This window comes from Rhagoletis zephyria, unplaced genomic scaffold, assembly GCF_001687245.7.
Source record: "Rhagoletis zephyria isolate East Lansing unplaced genomic scaffold, Rhagoletis_zephyria_1.1 Rzeph_scaffold_00925, whole genome shotgun sequence".
NCBI classification, from domain to species: domain Eukaryota; kingdom Metazoa; phylum Arthropoda; class Insecta; order Diptera; family Tephritidae; genus Rhagoletis; species Rhagoletis zephyria.
Window position 1 is genome coordinate 12154 of NW_016158009.1, and position 18495 is coordinate 30648.

The window sequence follows — 18495 nt, forward strand, 5'->3', positions numbered from 1 at the left end:
TGCTATAGGTCAGAACATTTTCTTAAAGTAGTGTAAAAGTAGTTTTTTTGCACCGCTCAGCGCGCTTGTGACATTTGAGGTGAATCGCCCCATGTATGCGATATACATATTTATTTCGCATTAAGGTAATAAAATAGCAAATAAAATCGACTTATACTTTAAATCGGTTTTGAAAAGTTGGACTTATATATGTTCATGCCGAACATTTTTTTTTGTTCAGTAACTATCAGGATAGTTTTTAAATAAAACCTATAATAAAAATAATGCTCATATAATTAATTTTCGTTTAATTCTAGGCGTTACTAGGTGCTCACGATGAAATAGGACTAATATATGATTGTCACCATAACCATTTTGAGAAATCTGTAGAAAAATTTGATCTTCTTTCGTATCCTAAAAACTATTACCTTTTCTCTTCTGAAATACTTTCTGGTAAAATGCCAGTGGAAGCAATGCGAATAGTTGGGCTTCGACGTGTTGAAAACAAACCTTTAGGATTTACCGTTGAAGTTAATCCGCAAAAGCTATTGGTAGTTGCGCGTATTCTTTCGGGCGGAATTATTGAGAAACAAGGCCTCTTGCACCCGGGCGACGTGATACTAGAGATTAATGGAAATCGAGTTAATACTCCAGAAGCTTTGCAAATTGAAGTATCTCGGGCTAAAGAAAATCTTACTCTAAAAGTTGCACCACATGCAGATGAGATTGTTGGAGAATGCTCTATTTCGAACTATGATACTACTGAAAGGCCAGGAAAAAAATTGATGGTAAGTATGAATATTAATAAATCAAACCCTCAGGTTCTGTTGTGCGCCTTTTTGAGGCTAGATTTAGCAATTACATTTTTTCTCTAGCTTCAGAATATTTGGTCTAACTGCGTGGCTTTCTTAAGGCTACCTATTTTATAAGTAATATTCATCTTTTTAGTACCCTGAGAAAACAAAAAATAAAATTTATAGAAACGCTAGAAAATTTGCGGTGACTATTCACTTATCCTTATCGCTTTTATTCTACCCGGGAATGTTTGATAAATCTTTGTAAATTCGAGCAGCCAAAATGAAAGATTAATTTAATTGGAATGGTAAATTCTTACAGCAAATCATATCGTCGTTTAAAGTACAAAACCGCGTTTCGTCATTCTGCAAAACCGCGTAACTGACATTGGCTGCCAAAAATTGGATTTGCTCACACAAGCTCTTGGCTCAATCCTTATCCATTCGTCCTGAAATATACTAGCCAGAAATTCAATTGCTTTATAAAAAGGAGAACCATTTTGAAAAATTAGTGTTTTTACGCTCTAGAAAATAATTTCTGCAACTTCACATACGCGGTTTTGCATTTTGCTGATACGCGGTTTTGCATTTTGTTGATACGCGGTTTTGCACTTTAAACGACGATATGCAACTACGGTGGTGGTCCCAGAAGTACTCGACATAACAAAGAAAACGCAAAAATTTTGGGAAAAAATATATTTATTTTTCAACATAATCTCCTTTCAGCTCTATACACTTTCCCCAGTTGGGGAACAGAAAACAGTCTGAGAGGGCTAAATCTGGCGAAAAGGGTGCAGGAGGTAGCAATTCAAACATTAGTTCATTAATTCGCTAAACGCTCAATTGAAACCTCTTCACGGCACTGTTTTTGGTCGAGTGTGAGTAAAAGGCGGCACCCATCTTGGACACAGCTCTCTCATTTCCAAATCTTCAGATAATATGCGAGGTACCGTATTTTTTGAAATGCCTACTATATCTGCTAGCTCGCGCATTTTCAGTCGACGATCATCCATTACCGCTTTGTGGATTTTCTTCACCATTTCTCGAGTCGTCAACTCATTTGGTCGTCTTGGCAGCTCGTACGGCCTCGCTTAAACTCTGATACACAATATTTTACCGTTGTAAACGAAGGAGCAGACTCGTCCAAAGTAGAATCTATTTCAGCTTTTATATAGGATGGGCTAAGGCCTTTTAAATAAAAGTATTGTATCACATAACGATGACCAATTTTCTCCATTTTCACAAATTCACTGAAAACGTTCACTATTGACGGCTGCCAAGCATATACTAAACAACGTGGCGTCTTCAAACTTGAATCATATCGTCGTTTAAAGTGCAAAACCCCGTACCAACAAAATGCAAAACCGCGTATCAGCAAAATGCAAACCCGCGTATGTGAAGTTGTAGAAATTATTTTCTAGGGCATAAAAACACCCATATTTCAAAATGGTCGTCTTTTTTTATAAAGCAATCGCATTTCTGGCTAGTATATTTCAGTACGAATGGATAAGGATTGAGCCAAGAGCTTGTGTGAGCAAATCCAATTTTTGGCAGCCAATGTCAATTACGCGGTTTTGCAGAATTACGATACGCGGTTTTGTACTTTAAACGACGATATGCTTTATAGATTGTGTACTTTTTAACACAGTGATATTTTTCAAACAACTACCGCCATCTCTATGTTAGGCCGGGTACTTTTGGGACCACCCCCGTATGTGACTTCTGTCATAACGCCAGTTGGCAAAATAAGGAGCTCTTATTAATCAACATTTTTAGACAGGGCTTTTTAGGTAAAACCCTACGTTTGGAAGCTGTATAAGTAGACCCTGGAATAGCTCTGCTATTCGTAAGCAGCTAAGTTTTCTGTTTTTTAAAAAACTGGAGCATTCGTGTCGCCGTGTGTTAGGAGCAAAGTTAAATTTTTACTGCGTGGAGTACGGAAGGCTTGTCGCTATAAGAAATCAGAAAAAAGCATCTTAAAGTCGAATGCGATGTTTAAAGCGAAAGTAAAGCCAATTTTTTTAAGATCATCTGGTCAAACTAGTTGTGGGCTGGGTTTGGGACCTGCCACGTAGAAACCCCTTAATTTTGCCTCGTGGGGGCCCACTCTTTGATGACGACCACTGATAACGCTTAAATTTACTAATACATTTATTTAATGTCTTGAGGTTGAGGAAGGGTAGGGTAGACTATAGCTAAACTAACTTTCGCTTTACCAATCAGGGCTCGAATCGTGACATCCGTTCACGGATCGAAAAATAGGAAAGAAAATTACGCTCCTGCTTTTTGTTTTCTTTAATTTCGCACCATGGTTGATTCATGCGGAAAATGTGGAAAGAGGTTTTCGAGAAGTTATATTTATATTGTACCATGTTTTGGGATCGGTAAGAAAACTTTTCATCGCGGCTGCTGTGTTGGCCCAATCTCGGAATATGATGTGAATTTGTTCAATTCCAACCGCCATATTGGCTATATGTGTGAGGGTTGCATCAGGTTAACCGAAAAACTTTGCAAAGCCTATGACTGTACTGGTGGGATTGAGACTAATGCCTTTGATCAAAAATTTAAAGATCTATCTTTGCAAATTGCTGATCTTAAAAGGAGTTTATTGCTTTTTAGAAAATTGAGATAGACTACAACAATGGTAAGTGTAATGGAGGAAATGAGGTTTCGGCTAATGTCAACGCTAATGTTAACAGTGCTGTTAATTCTTGCGGTGCTATGTACAATAAATGTAATAATAATCGTGTGACTGCTAACTGTAACTGTTCCTGTCCAATGCGTAAATCGTCATAGGGTCATTATATCTCCGCTCTATCCCCAGCGTAGCGGATTGCTTATGGTCTTGAAGAAACATCCGATGGTGCGATGCCCTCTATGTTACCACCTTCGGGCTCACATTCGTCGAATCTGTTAATGCTACTGCTGCTTATGGTGGCACTGTTAATGCTGCTAATGGTGCATGATGCAATAATACAAGGTGTTCGATTTTGGCAGCTTCTCGCTCTAATTCCGCCATATTGACTGACTTGGCTGAAACAGTGTTACTTCTTTAAAAATATAGTTGAATGTTTTTTTATTGTTTCTCAGTATACACATTTTGCTTTCTCAAAAAAGTATTTTATCTTATTTTATTTAATTTAATGACGAATATACTATAAAAAGAAAATTTTGTTTAGAAGAAAATGTGAAATTTTATATTCCCCCCCCAAACGCGGATTAATTTCTTCCCGTTTTTTCTTCTTATTCCACTGAGCAAAGGCAACAATAAATCAAGCTATCACAACGTCCAACACCTTGTTTTATTGCATCATGCTAATGGTGGAACTGCAATACCATCGGGCGAAATGCCCAAATGTGCAAACCGCGGGCAAATGTGCTAACCGGATGCTAAATGAGGTTAGGGAATTATGCCCGGGGGGAACAGAAAATTTGAGCGAATTGCATCTGTATGCGTGATCAGAATGAGAGAACAAGTATGTGTGAGTATTCCGAATGTGGGACCCCACGGCTATCAGCTTTCCTAAAAGCACTAAAACTTGGAAAAAATCAAAACATTACTATTTTTTTTCGCTAAAATTAAATATGCATCTATACGACGTTTGTGATCTGCCTAAAATATAAGTATTGTTGTATTTCCCAAAACCAAAATAAAAAGTGACCCACTAATTACGATTTTAAATTTTTATACACTTTAATTCAGTCATAATATATCTTTTATTTGAAATAATACTTTTATATACATTCATATGTATGTACGTATGTGTAAATAAACATTTTCGTATCGAGAATAAACTGCACTACATAGGCACTGAATATTGCGGGAAAAGTACTCGAATAGTAGGTAATTTACATTTCTCGAATGTTTTTATGGATCGTCAGCTCAGCTAACATGAAAAAATCTGCATACTTGCTCTCTCCTTCCGGCCACACACGCAGATGTAAATGTGTACCGACCAAGATTCGGACGAAGGAATTCGTAAACCGCAGTGAATTTAAAAATCAACCGAAGCAAAACGAATTTTATCGTAGTAGATTTTAGATTTTATTTTACATACAAGCGTATATATGTACCAGGGTTGTTGCGAATATTCGCATTCGCATTCGCAACCGCGGAGCTTCCGCATTAATTTTAACATTCGCTTTCGCATTCGCAATAATCAATGCGGAACTTTTGCGAATGCAAATATTTTGCAAGTGGACCGATAAAACGTATACAGGGTGTCTCAGAAGTAACCTGCCAAATTTGAGGAGAAGGCAGGTGTGGTGGTGAGCTCTCTGATTAACAAAAAATTTTCAGGTAAAAGTGTCACCGTTTTTGAAATAGTAAAATTTTTTTTAATTTAAGAAAAATCGTGCCTTTTAACTGCATCTACAAAAAAGGCTATACTTAGTAAATTTTTTATGTAAAATACTTTCACATAGTTGCTTCTCCATACTCAAATGCAACGTAGTTAAAATATATTAAGGAACCATTATAAAATTAGGACTATATTGCGATTTTTAACTTTTTGGTATTTTCTTCCCCAACTTTGACTATCTCTGGTGAAAAAAAATGTACTGAGCTATAACTTTACATTACATAAAAAATTGCTCATTCAATGTTTCGAATAGAAAAAAAAAAGTTATAGCCGCTTTTGTGGGTAAAGGACTGAGACACGCTAGAATGTATTTAATAGATTTAATTTTTGAAGTAAGAGCTCATTTAGACGATACTTATCCTCGCCGATGGATTGGACGATACGGGCCAATCACGTGGCCTGCTCGATCGCCAGACCTGAATCCATTAGATTTTTTTCAAAACGAATAGCATTTGGGGGAACAAATAAATGGAGCTGCTGCTGAGATAGCACAATTGAGTTTAAGATCTCTAAAAGCGTCTTTTCTTAAAAGATGCCGAGCTTGTATTAGAGTAGAAGGTCGCCAATTTGAGCATATTTTATCAATAAATGAATAAATTTTTCTTCAAACAACTCATGTATATTCTATTTCATGTGATCCCATCCTTCACAAAAAATATTGATAGATATAGCCCTTGTTACTGACTCTAGTCCGAATCCCGGTAAGTAACATAATATAATGTCAGGAGCATGTAATAATCTACCTTTGTACTATTTAGCATGTCATTGGTCGGTAACAAGAGCAACTTAAATTTAAATCTACTAAATACATTCTAGCGTGTCTCAGTCCTTTGCCCACAAAAGCGGCTATAACTTTTTTTTCTTTTCTTTCCTTACAGTAAGAGTGGCACCTTTCTAAAATCTTTATTAAACGAGAAATTTTTTTATGTAATGTAAAGTTATAGCTCAGTACATTTTTTTCACCACAGATAGTCAAAGTTGGGGAAGAAAATATCAAAAAGTTTAAAATCCCAAAATAGTCATAATTTTATGATGGTTCCTTAATATGTTTTAACTACATTGCATTTTAATATGGAGAAGCAACTATCTGGAAGTATTTTGAATAAAAAATTTACTAAGTATAGCCTTTTTTGTAGATGCAGTTAAAGAAAATACATGAAAAGGTACGACATTTCTTTAAATCAAAAAAATTTAAATATTTCAAAAACGGTGACACTTTTACTTGAAAATTTTTTGCTGATAAGCTGGGAGCTCACCACCCCACCTGCCTTCTCCTCAAGTTTGGCAGGTTACTTCTGGGACACCCTGTATATGGCAAACAAATTACATATTGTAGCCAATATTTTTGCCTGTGGTCGTAGGAGTATTTGTGTAACAAAACTGGTCAAATGTCATATTTATCAACTTTGATAAAAATGTCTTTAAAATATTATTCTTAAGCTATATAACGGAGCTATCAATGGGCAGCCATAAAAGTTCCCACATCTACTGACTTTTGACGTACGTCAAAGAGAACATAGTCCTTTTAATAATTTTTTGTTTCTGTGCTTTAAATACCTGCCTTGCTTTCTTTTTATTATGAGTTTTTTAAAAAACTACTAGACATGAAAGAAAAAAATGTGCACTGTAATTCTTAACCAAATTTTCGTTATTTGCTTTTGATGTTAAATATATTCGTTTCAATAATTTCAAATGGGGCTCTTTGGGGAATTTATTTTTAGCAAAAATTTTAGAAACAGTTTTGTTTACTTGTTGTATATTTTTTTTTCATAGGGATATGCAGTGGATCCTTGGCTAAAAACTTCTGTTTTAAAACTGTCCCTTCTTTGCTATTTAAAGTCAATGAGTAAGCTCCTTCAATAGGGATTTCCAGTAGAAATGATCAACGTCTAGCTATAAAGAGAATCGATGATCAAATAATTAAAAAGCTATAGGTCTGACCTTTAATTAGATAAGAATTACGTAACTATCTGTTATTCAAATGCTTATAAAAAAACGGGGTGCTTTAAAAAACATAACAATATTCTGATCCGATTCGGCTAGCAGCCACGACTTTGAAAACAGAATTTTGTTCAAAAATAATAATCTATTTTCCACATTCACCTATTTAGCAGTCACNTTCAAAAACGGTGACACTTTTACTTGAAAATTTTTTGCTGATAAGCTGGGAGCTCACCACCCCACCTGCCTTCTCCTCAAGTTTGGCAGGTTACTTCTGGGACACCCTGTATATGGCAAACAAATTACATATTGTAGCCAATATTTTTGCCTGTGGTCGTAGGAGTATTTGTGTAACAAAACTGGTCAAATGTCATATTTATCAACTTTGATAAAAATGTCTTTAAAATATTATTCTTAAGCTATATAACGGAGCTATCAATGGGCAGCCATAAAAGTTCCCACATCTACTGACTTTTGACGTACGTCAAAGAGAACATAGTCCTTTTAATAATTTTTTGTTTCTGTGCTTTAAATACCTGCCTTGCTTTCTTTTTATTATGAGTTTTTTAAAAAACTACTAGACATGAAAGAAAAAAATGTGCACTGTAATTCTTAACCAAATTTTCGTTATTTGCTTTTGATGTTAAATATATTCGTTTCAATAATTTCAAATGGGGCTCTTTGGGGAATTTATTTTTAGCAAAAATTTTAGAAACAGTTTTGTTTACTTGTTGTATATTTTTTTTTCATAGGGATATGCAGTGGATCCTTGGCTAAAAACTTCTGTTTTAAAACTGTCCCTTCTTTGCTATTTAAAGTCAATGAGTAAGCTCCTTCAATAGGGATTTCCAGTAGAAATGATCAACGTCTAGCTATAAAGAGAATCGATGATCAAATAATTAAAAAGCTATAGGTCTGACCTTTAATTAGATAAGAATTACGTAACTATCTGTTATTCAAATGCTTATAAAAAAACGGGGTGCTTTAAAAAACATAACAATATTCTGATCCGATTCGGCTAGCAGCCACGACTTTGAAAACAGAATTTTGTTCAAAAATAATAATCTATTTTCCACATTCACCTATTTAGCAGTCACAGAAGAAACTATTAAAAATGAATTACAAAAACTAAAATCGAAAAGTGCTGATAAAGTTACAAGTTCTCCAAAGTCTTAAACAACATGTCATATGTATCTGGTTTGGCTTGTAAGCGCTGTTTAAACAAGGTCTCGCTATTATGCTAGATTCTAATTGTTTTTTTAAAATACTTGACATGCGCATTCGCATTCGCATCCGCGGATGTCTAAAATTCCACATCCGCAACATCCCTACTATATACATAAATAACTAAATGTTATGTTGCAGAAACAGCTTTTACTGATTCAAAATATATTTTCCGCCGACAAATATATATTTATATTATTATATTTTCTCAAACATTGTAGTAATTAAAGTGCTTGTAAAAATGCTTTTTTGTCTTGAATATATAGAGAAATACCAAAATAACCTTTAAAATCGTAGTAGATTTTAAATAACCGCAGTAGAACATTCAATCTCCCTAATAAGAGCAGTAGATATACTGCAATTGCAGTGAAGTCCGAACACCGACTTGCATGCGCGCAAATGAACAATTTTGTAATTCACTTTTGCATTGTCAGTTGGTCGCAAATTTTCAAAGGGATGGGTTGTTCTTGAGCAGATAAGTTTTCGTTAGAAATTTGCTAGGAAAAAATAATAATCATGCGAAAAGCAACCTTTTTATATGACAGTTTGCTATAGAGCTGCAAAACTATCGATGGGACTATCGATAGTTTCAATTTGTGACCACTATCGATAAATGGTGTTCACTATCGCGATACTATCAGATCATCACTTTTTTATTCCGTTATTCGATGAAGGTTACGTACTTTAAGAAAAATTTGTTTTGCATTTTTTTTATTAAAATTCATTCAGTCAAAATACATAATGGGCTACAAAACTGCATACTCAAAAAAGTTCTAAAAAATCAGATTAAAAAGCTCGAATCTTTAATGAAAACAAACAAATATGTACATTAGGGCGGGTCGAAAGTCTAATTTTTCTGAAATCCCTTTGTTCATCGTGAAAATATATTGTATCATGAAGTCAACAACAAGCCTGAAAAATACTAGTATTTTATTTTAATTGTAAGAGCCCGCGCATCGAACGCCAAAAAAATTTTAAAAATTTTGTGTTCAGCAAAAAGGTTTGGTGCATATTATTAGATAATGAATCCGTTAATGCAAAAGATAAAGTCAAATATCATTTCTCGCAGCCCTTTAGCTAATCGTTAAACTCAAAGTTATCTGTTTTCAATAAAATGTTAATTGTTCTCTTGATAATTGCACTGGCCTATAGTCAAAAGATGTAAAGAACAGCATTAATATTGCTGGCGTGCATTTAGGTCGCTGGTCCCAAATATTCTAATGTTTTTTCAATATTAGCTATAATTTGCGAATTTTTGAAAGTTTAAGCACAATTTCGGTAGCTCTAATAGAAAAACCATTATTTTCCATCGTCGCGGAAAAAATTTGTTTATGCAAATGAGTATGGAAACACCGAACAGGCACAACTTCTAGAAACACTAATAAGTTTACTTATGTTTATGCATGCAATATAAAAATTGCAAATATAGGAAAATTACAAAAAAAAAGCTGTTCAACATTTTTTTTATTTTAAAATAATTTTTTTATAATCAACGATTTTCATCATATTATTATCATAAATCAGTAACCGTAAGTGTCGCCTTCAATTTGGTAATTATTACGTACCTATCGAGTAACATTTACCAAAGTTATATCGAAAAAATTAAGAGGATCTCCAGTTTTTTTCTAGAAAAAATTTCTCTTCAATTGTTTATTAATAACCTTTAAAAGAAAGAAAGAAAGAATTACAGAAAAGTGTGCCAGGGAGTGACTTTTTTCGTTCACGCTGAATGCAAAGCAATATCGTCCAATTGGAGAGTCCTCAAAAGGATTTCCCAGGATATGTTAAAGACTATTGCATTTACCTACAGTCACTTTTTCACATAATGGAATTAATTAACTTATTTATGTATATCTAAACACTTATTGTACGTCCCTTACTTTCACATAATGGCAAATTTAGAAACCGCAATTATCAAGACTGCATAAATGGACTTAAAATGGGCGTTTATCACCCTAATTGTATTATGTTAATGTATGTAAATACTTGTATGCTTGAAACTACTATTAACTGATCAAAGGGTTCCTAATCTTTGACTTCATTCACCACGACCTTGAAAACTGACCAAATCGGCGTGACCAAGTCCATGGTCCTTTTAATAAACATTTAAAATAAATCTCGTCTCACTTTTTTGTATTTTGCACTTGGTTGCTGAAGTAATGAAGAATTGGAAATTCATAAGGGAAAATTATAGTTTTTGTAAGTTTTATCTTAATATCTTAAAAACTTGTAGACTTATTGAAAAATGATAAATGAACGTCAGATACTAAATTTAATGACCCTTAATTTGATATATTGTCCTGTTTATAAAAATTAACGCATTCCATAGATATTACAAGCCAAAGTTTCATTTTCAAAATTCATAAACTTTGATTCAATTGCGCGGGCTAAAGATAAGTTTTATATCAATCTTTCGTGGCCAATAACAATTGGCTTAGACTTAAGTCATCATAATATTACTATTACAATACGGTGAAATGCCTTTTATTTTCCTCCATACAAAATCGACCCAGCCTAATACATATATATGCTAGCAGCTTTTATCGTTTAATCGATGATTTATGTACACACATATTACGTAAATTTTTTAAATAACCAAAAATGTGTGTTTATACTATGTATGACCAATTTTTATTGTCAAATCGATATTTTCATTTCCCAATACCAAGCGCTCATACATGTGAAGTAACAAGTTTTCTATTTCTAAGCAGAAAATTGTTTTGTATAAATTTTTAAATTTCCCAAAATTTCAAATTCAATTCAAAGGCTTATACAAACGAATTAAAAAGTGCTACAAAAAATGTATGCGTATGAAAAGCTTCCCAGCAAACATTTGGAGTCATAAATGCGTCTTTAAGGAGTCCTATTTCGGAGCCATTACGCTCATAATTAGCTCATTTAAGAGTCTGATATGTGGGTGTTTCCCTCCCTCCGAAAGTCGACTTATATGAGCTTAAATTCATACATCAAATGAGCCTTGACTCTTATTGGCCTCATACATGGCTCATTTTGGACTCATATATGAATCATTTCACACTCTTTTTGAGGCTCTTATCGGCCTCATAAATTGTTACATTCGGACTCTTATTTTAGGTTGTTCTTTGAGTCGTATTGAACGCACTATATTTGCAAAGGCATTCAGTAAATATTCCTTTCAAATAACATATGTATATACATACTTACGTGCATATACACATTCCAACATACATTCAATAGCAGCAGCTGCAGCTAAATTGTGTTAATTTTTTGTTTTATAATTATTTTAAATTTTCGTAAAAACAAGTTTAGATATAAATTTCAAGTCTTTATTGTTTTTATATTGGCACAAGGTACTTGCTCATAACTTGGATCATATATTAATCCTAAAAGACTCATATAAAAGTAAACGAATTTTTGTTTTTGAAACTCATATTTCTTACCTACCTAGGACTCGTTTCGGACTCATATATTCTGAAAGCTCAGAATATGTTTGCGGGGTTGCTACTTCATATGTGTGAGCGCCTGGTATTGCCCTGCAAAAAATGGAACTAATCCGGGATGACTCCGGGAGCAATCGCAAAGGAGCATGCGACTAATACCACTTTTGATCTCTTTATATGGAATGAACTGATCGGTTTTGTTCGGGCATGTCCTATGAAGAGACTAATTGTTCACATTTATACCCGAAAGGGTATAAAAAGCGACTAGTCACTTTAAAAAAATAAAAATAAAAATTTTCGCCAGCTGAGATTCGAACCGGGCTGCTCAGTTTTGTTAGGCGAATACTCTCTCTGTGTGCCAACGCCGCACATGAAATTTCATTGACTAAGTGCGTACATATCATTAAATAGTTAATAGTACCCGTTAGAGATGAGTTGGGGACTAATTGATCTCCAATAATACCCATAAGGGATGAGTCGAGACCAATTGACCTCCATTAGTACCCGTGTGAGACTAGTTGCGACTAATTAATGCCCAATTGTACCCGATTGAGAGTAATCTCGGAATACTCTCTTTAGAGATTAGTCGCACAATTTTTTGCAGGGTGGGAAATGGAAATATCGTATTGTAAAATTAAAAATTGGTTCTTTGTATAAATTAGTCCACTTTCTTTATAAAAATATGCTGTTGGCTAAATATTCGGAGCGCCCTACATTGTTTCTCCATGTTTGTTATTTAACATAAGAGTCAGCATTAAACGAAAACTTCCAAAAAATACTCAAAAAATACTTGTGAAGGAACATCATTTTTGTGGAAGTTTAACAGCATGGTACTGTTGATTTATGTTCCTCTTTTTTTCGAAACATAATTTGTTTGAGTACTTTTTTTTATGTATACAGCGCTCTTCCTTTCATACCCTCTTTGTTAGAGTATAAGTAATTTACATACTTCAAGAAAACTTCACAATGAAGCAAACAGAATCCGATGCAGACCTTTAGTACATACGCATCCCAAACATGCAGAGAGGCGACAACACACACATACATAGTACATACAAATCGCGTGCTGTGGTTTTGACGGATATTCAACATTTGAAAGCAAATGTGTAGCCTGGGTGTAGCTGAGTGCTCAAAGATGCTTGCCACAATTTCTTGATATCCAGAGATGGTCAAGGTTCGAATTCCACTGCAGGCAACATGCAGACTAAATATTTTTTTTTAGTTTTGTCTTGATTATTCACTTCACGGACGCTTTTTCAGAACGAACACGGTAATTTTAATATGCACGTAATTGAATGGAATGTTTACGTTTCTATTTGACTTTAATATTTTTTCCCCTCAGTGTATTTTTATTAATTTTTTTTTACGAATTTTCATTAAAATAAAGTTCATTCTCTGAAAAAATCTATATAAAACTTAAAACTTTGTAGAAAACTAAAAAAAAAATCAACAAATTTTCATCCAAATTTCAAACTTATTTTCTCAGAATTTGTTGAGTAGGTATATAGTTTTAAATCCCTTTCAATTTTATTGCAATAATGTGCAAGTTTCAAGTGGCTAAACATTTCCGTTGTTGCGGCTTTCTGCCATATAAAAAAAATTTTGTTTATTCGTTATATGGGAGCAAATACGACAAAAATAATCAAACGTAATTTTAAGACTCTTGAAACTTGCACATTATCATACTAAAATTGAATGGGCTATAAAGCTTCATACTCAAAAATATTGTAACACTTCTGAGTAAATAAGTTTGAAATTTGTATGAAAATTAGCTGACTTTTTTTTAGATTTCTACAAAGTTTTAAGCGTGGGTTTACATCGTTTTTTTAAATAAGCTTTATTTTAATTGAAATTGAACATACTGAAAACAAATTTTCAATAGTTAACCATAATATAGTATGAATTGAATAGTCGCCTCAAATAACGTTGCAACGTTGTACGTTTTTTTAAGGAATTTTATTCTAACGGCAATTTCTCGTCTTTCTCTAAAAAAAAAAGCACCGTTTTGGGCATTTGTCGCGCTTCAAATACACTTTAAAGTACACTTTTAAGTCACCGGAAAAACGTTGTAAATGATAGCAAGTGCGGAAGAATTAAATATGTTGCGTAAGCTCAATATAGGTAAAAAGAGGAAAGTAAAATACGAAAATTGGAAAAGTATTAAAAATAAAAAGCTTAGAAATAGCGGAGAGGCCTACATTTCTACAAAAGGAAAATTCGAAGAAAAATGCTCTTGAAATGGTAATTTAGAAAAACGTTGCAAGTGCACAAATATTAATTCATCTTATACATACTATTATTATATTCATAGAACTGCGATTGTGCTTGTAATTGGTATTGCAAAAGTTTCAAACCAGACGAAATTAAAAATTTGTTTACGGAGTTTTACAAAAAGACATACGACGAACAATCAGCACTATTAAAATCTTTGATTTTCCAACGTAATGCAACGTTTTAAAGCAGTGCACCATACGTTTTTAACGTTTTTTATGAGTTTTTTTTTTTGAAGTGGAAAGTGGGCGTAATTTTAGTCCGATTTCGAAAATTTTCAACATAAAGATTTTGTGTGCTAAGGTCAATAATTCTGGATTTGGTACAAATTAATAAATCGGTTACCGAGCAGTGTGACCGTTTTGCTCCAAGTGGATCAAAAGTGATACATTTTTGACGAATTTTGGAGGGGTACTTCTTTTTAAATTTTGATACTTTTCCAAGCATGTAAAAAAATTCCCGTAGAAGTTTAAAATCTTGCCAGACATGTTTACAAAGGGTGGATGAATTTGCCGAGTTTCAACACTACTACGTTGGTGTTAAAAATCATGTAAGCGAGCTAAAAATGCTTTAAATAACTTTTTATATTTCGAACTAACTTTTTTATCTTTAACCTGTTATGTTCGTCGCACAGCTCTGCCGGTGCAGACTGCATTTTCTCAGATCTGATTTTTTATAAAAAAAATAGATAGAACAAATCGCTTCCAATGATGGACGCATAATGTTTTCGAAGTGCCTTAAAAATGATTAAAAAATTTGAATTCTAAGTCCTATAAGTAATTTTTAAGCAAAACACAACCGACTTCAATTCTCATATAAAAAATTAGGAGTACCGTTAATTTTTTCATGATCCAATGATCGGTTCTAAACCAAATTAGTATGGGACTACTTGTGAGACACTACATTTCCGATGGAAAAATAATTATCGAAATCGGTTGACGTGGTCCAAGGTTATGCGGTGACATAGATAAAAAATAATAATATTCCGACGAATGGATAACCTTCTCCTTTTTTGAAGTCGGTTAAAAATAGGATTATATATAAGACATTTTTGTTGTTTTTATTATACCTATACCCAGTTGAACTCAACATGTAAGAAATTTCCGTTTTTATTATTCTAGGACTGAATTGAACTCATACATGAAAGACATTTTCGTTATTAACCGACTCCACACAAACAGAAGAAGGTTATTAATTCGTTGGGTTATTTTTTTTTAATTTATGTTACCGCATAATTTTGGACCACGTTAACCGATTTCTATAATTAAAGAAAAGGTGGTACCTCACTGGTGGTCCCATACTAATTTAGTTTAAATCCGCTCATTGGATCATGAAGAAATTAACGATAATCTAAAATTGTTATATGGAGAATTGAAGTCGGTTTTGTTTTTTGCTTAAAAATTACTTGTTATTATTATATTTACTAGTACCAAGTACAACTGATACCTGCACCTTTTTGCAATCAATAAATGTTAAACTGTTTTGGAAAATGGAGTTTCATAAAAATTTTTGGCTTTATTCCATATTGATACTTTGATACCTGAAATAAAAAAGTGATACATATTGATACATTTTAAGTCTCTTCTCTGCTACAATTTTTCACAAGCTCGCGGTCACACTGTTACCGAGATACACATAATGTGAACCGAATAAAAACTGGGACGCGACATTTTAGTAAGTAATTTGGTATTTTTACAACGGTTTTATCAACTTGCAATGTTGTATGTCCAGACCACCATACTATAAATATAGCAAAGGTATTTATGGCAAACCTAGTCTAGATATCAACCTCGTCGTAGGTATGATATCAAAGACATACAATTAGAAAAACTCTAGAGATAGATGTCGCCTCGCCAGAAGAAGTTAAAAATATGCACTACATACGCTACAGCGGAAATGGACGACACGCCATTTCTTTAAATGAAATTAATTGCTGCTATATGTATGTATGTACATATGTAGGCATATACTAAATTTGAGCAAACGACATTTTGCTTGTATAGTCTTCTGTTCTCTTTTCACTGCAGGTTGAATTATTTTAGTATCTATTGAAAAATTTTATACAGACAAGACTAAAAAGTATAAAATAAATATAAATAAAAAATAAAAGTGTTATTCATTTTAACATGAGTGTACACATCATTATACACAGGAGCATATAAATTATTTTATATTTGTGACTTTTTGAATAGCAATAATGAGATCATTCCCATTTTCATTGTTCAAATAGTCAAAGAAATCCATACATTTCATTTTAAAATTACTTTTAATTTGAAGTTCACTTTCAAAAATTGTAATTAGAAGCCGGTTTCTCTCTTTGCGCCAGGAAACAAACTTTATTCTTAAGATCCTCTCATACTGTGAAAAAGTACCACTTTTTAAGGAGTTCATCTATATTTCCTCATGGCTTAAATAATTTTTCAACTACGCAAAAACTAAGAAAGACCAAGGGCTGGTTTCTCCAACTCAACTTTACTCAGTTTAGCCACTTTTCGGAGNATTTCGATAATTCTTTCTGCAACGGAAAGGTAGTGTCTCAGAGGTGGTCCTATACTAGTTTGGTTTAAATCCGATCATTGAATCATGAACTATATAGATATATATTTTTTTTACGCCGTTTTTTTGCTAAAAATTACTTGTTGTTGTATTAATTTCTTGGGCATATCAAACATTATCTAAAACATGTCAACTATTATTAAATTATTTTCTTCTTATTTTTTACAGTACAGTTCAAGGAAGTCCAACGTTATGTAAAAACCTTAAGAAAATACTAAAATATTTTGTTTGAATAGAAAATTCAGTAAAAATCAGTACAAATTTTGAAAGATCAGGACATTAGCGTACTGATTTAAGAAATGAATAAAATCAGTACTGTACTGATAAAATCAGTACGTCTGGCAACCGTAAGCGTTGGGCGCATGTAATAGGCCTGATTGGAAATTGAAGAGTAATATATGTATGTATGTGGGTATGTTAATAACGACCGCTTAAAATCGATCTCAAATTTGTACTTTCGCTGTAGAAATTTTAGGTCTATATTATGCATGTAGTTTGAATATTGTCAATTAAATCTAATGCTTTGTATTGCATGCGCTCCACGTTATTCGTTTTCAATGTCATAAATTGTTTATAATGACTTTTGCTAAAATTTCAAAATCAAAAGATATCAAAACAAATTCTATGGGACTGAGATATATTTATTATTATTACAACGCTTCTATCAACTTGCAATGTTGTATGTCCAGACCGCTTTGAATGTTGTATGTCCAGACCACCATTTATACTAGCTGCATTTCTTTGTAAGCGAGCGGCAAAAGAACGCTCAACTCGCGTAAAATTTCCTTTTAGCTACTTAAGCAACCCTGTTGGTAGCTGGCTAGAAAATGGGATTGATTTAACGGGATTTGNCCCATAAAACGATTGATCTTTTTAACCGACTTCCAAAAAAGGAGGAGGTTATCAGTTCATCGGAATATTTTTGTTTTTTATATATGTTACCGCATAACTTTGGACCACGTCAACCGATTTCGATAATTCTTTCTGCAACGGAAAGGTAGTGTCTCAGAGGTGGTCCTATACTAATTTGGTTTAAATCCGATCATTAAATCATGAACTATATAGATATATATTTTTTTTACGCCGTTCNGTGTTCTTTTGTAGCTCGGTTGCAATTAGAAAACCCCGCCCAAAGAAGTTAAATATTGCGCCTAAATATATGCACTATTTACATATATGTAATACTTCTATATTGATAGTAAGCTAACATCTCAATGTGTAAGCATTCCGAAATCAAAGCGAGACAGTCTAGTACTGTTTTTGTCAATGTATTGTGTACTTGAGTGCCGGTTTTGCATATGTGTTGTTTACATGTTTATTTATAAATGTGTGTGTTCCTTTTCTTTCGTACGTGTTTATTGATATATCTGTACTGTAGTGTTTTCGGACGGTACTAGCTCTTACTGCCAATATAGGAGTATTACATATATGTAGTAAGCTAACATCTCAATGTGTAAGCATTCCGAAATCAAAGCGAGACAGTCTAGTACTGTTTTTGTCAATGTATTGTGTACTTGAGTGCCGGTTTCGCATATGTGTTGTGTTCATGTTTATTTATAAATGTGTGTGTTCCTTTTCTTTCGTACGTGTTTATTGATATATCTGTACTGTAGTGTTTTCGGACGGTACTAGCTCTTACTGCCAATATAGGAGTATTACATATATGACTATTTATATACGTCACAGCGGAAATGGACCACACGCCATTTCGTTAAATGAAATAAACTGCTAATATATGTACATATGTATGTTTATACTAAATGTCAGCAAACAACATTGTGCTTGCATAGTCTTCTGTTCTCTTTCACTGCAAGTTGAATTATTTTAATATCTATTGCACAACGCTTATATAAATGGACTAAAAAGTAGAAAATAATATTTCTCAGTCCCACAGAATTTGTTTTGATAACTTTTGATTTTGAAATTTTAGCAAAAGTAATTATAAACAAT

At 33.2% G+C, this 18495-nt stretch overlaps 1 protein-coding gene across 2 annotated transcripts in view; it reads left to right on the forward strand.

The window, feature by feature from the left end:
- The first annotated feature begins 265 nt into the window (after positions 1-265).
- The window catches only part of vari (MAGUK p55 subfamily member vari), a 151547-nt gene continuing 133317 nt past the window's right edge, over positions 266-18495 (forward strand). The window contains exon 1 of one of the 2 annotated variants that reach the window (XM_017614918.1): positions 266-767. In XM_017614918.1, the coding sequence (XP_017470407.1) occupies positions 438-767 (330 nt within the window). In that variant the 5' untranslated portion in view covers positions 266-437. The remainder of the gene's footprint in view (positions 768-18495) is intronic. The other variant, XM_017614919.1, reaches the window with a different exon arrangement.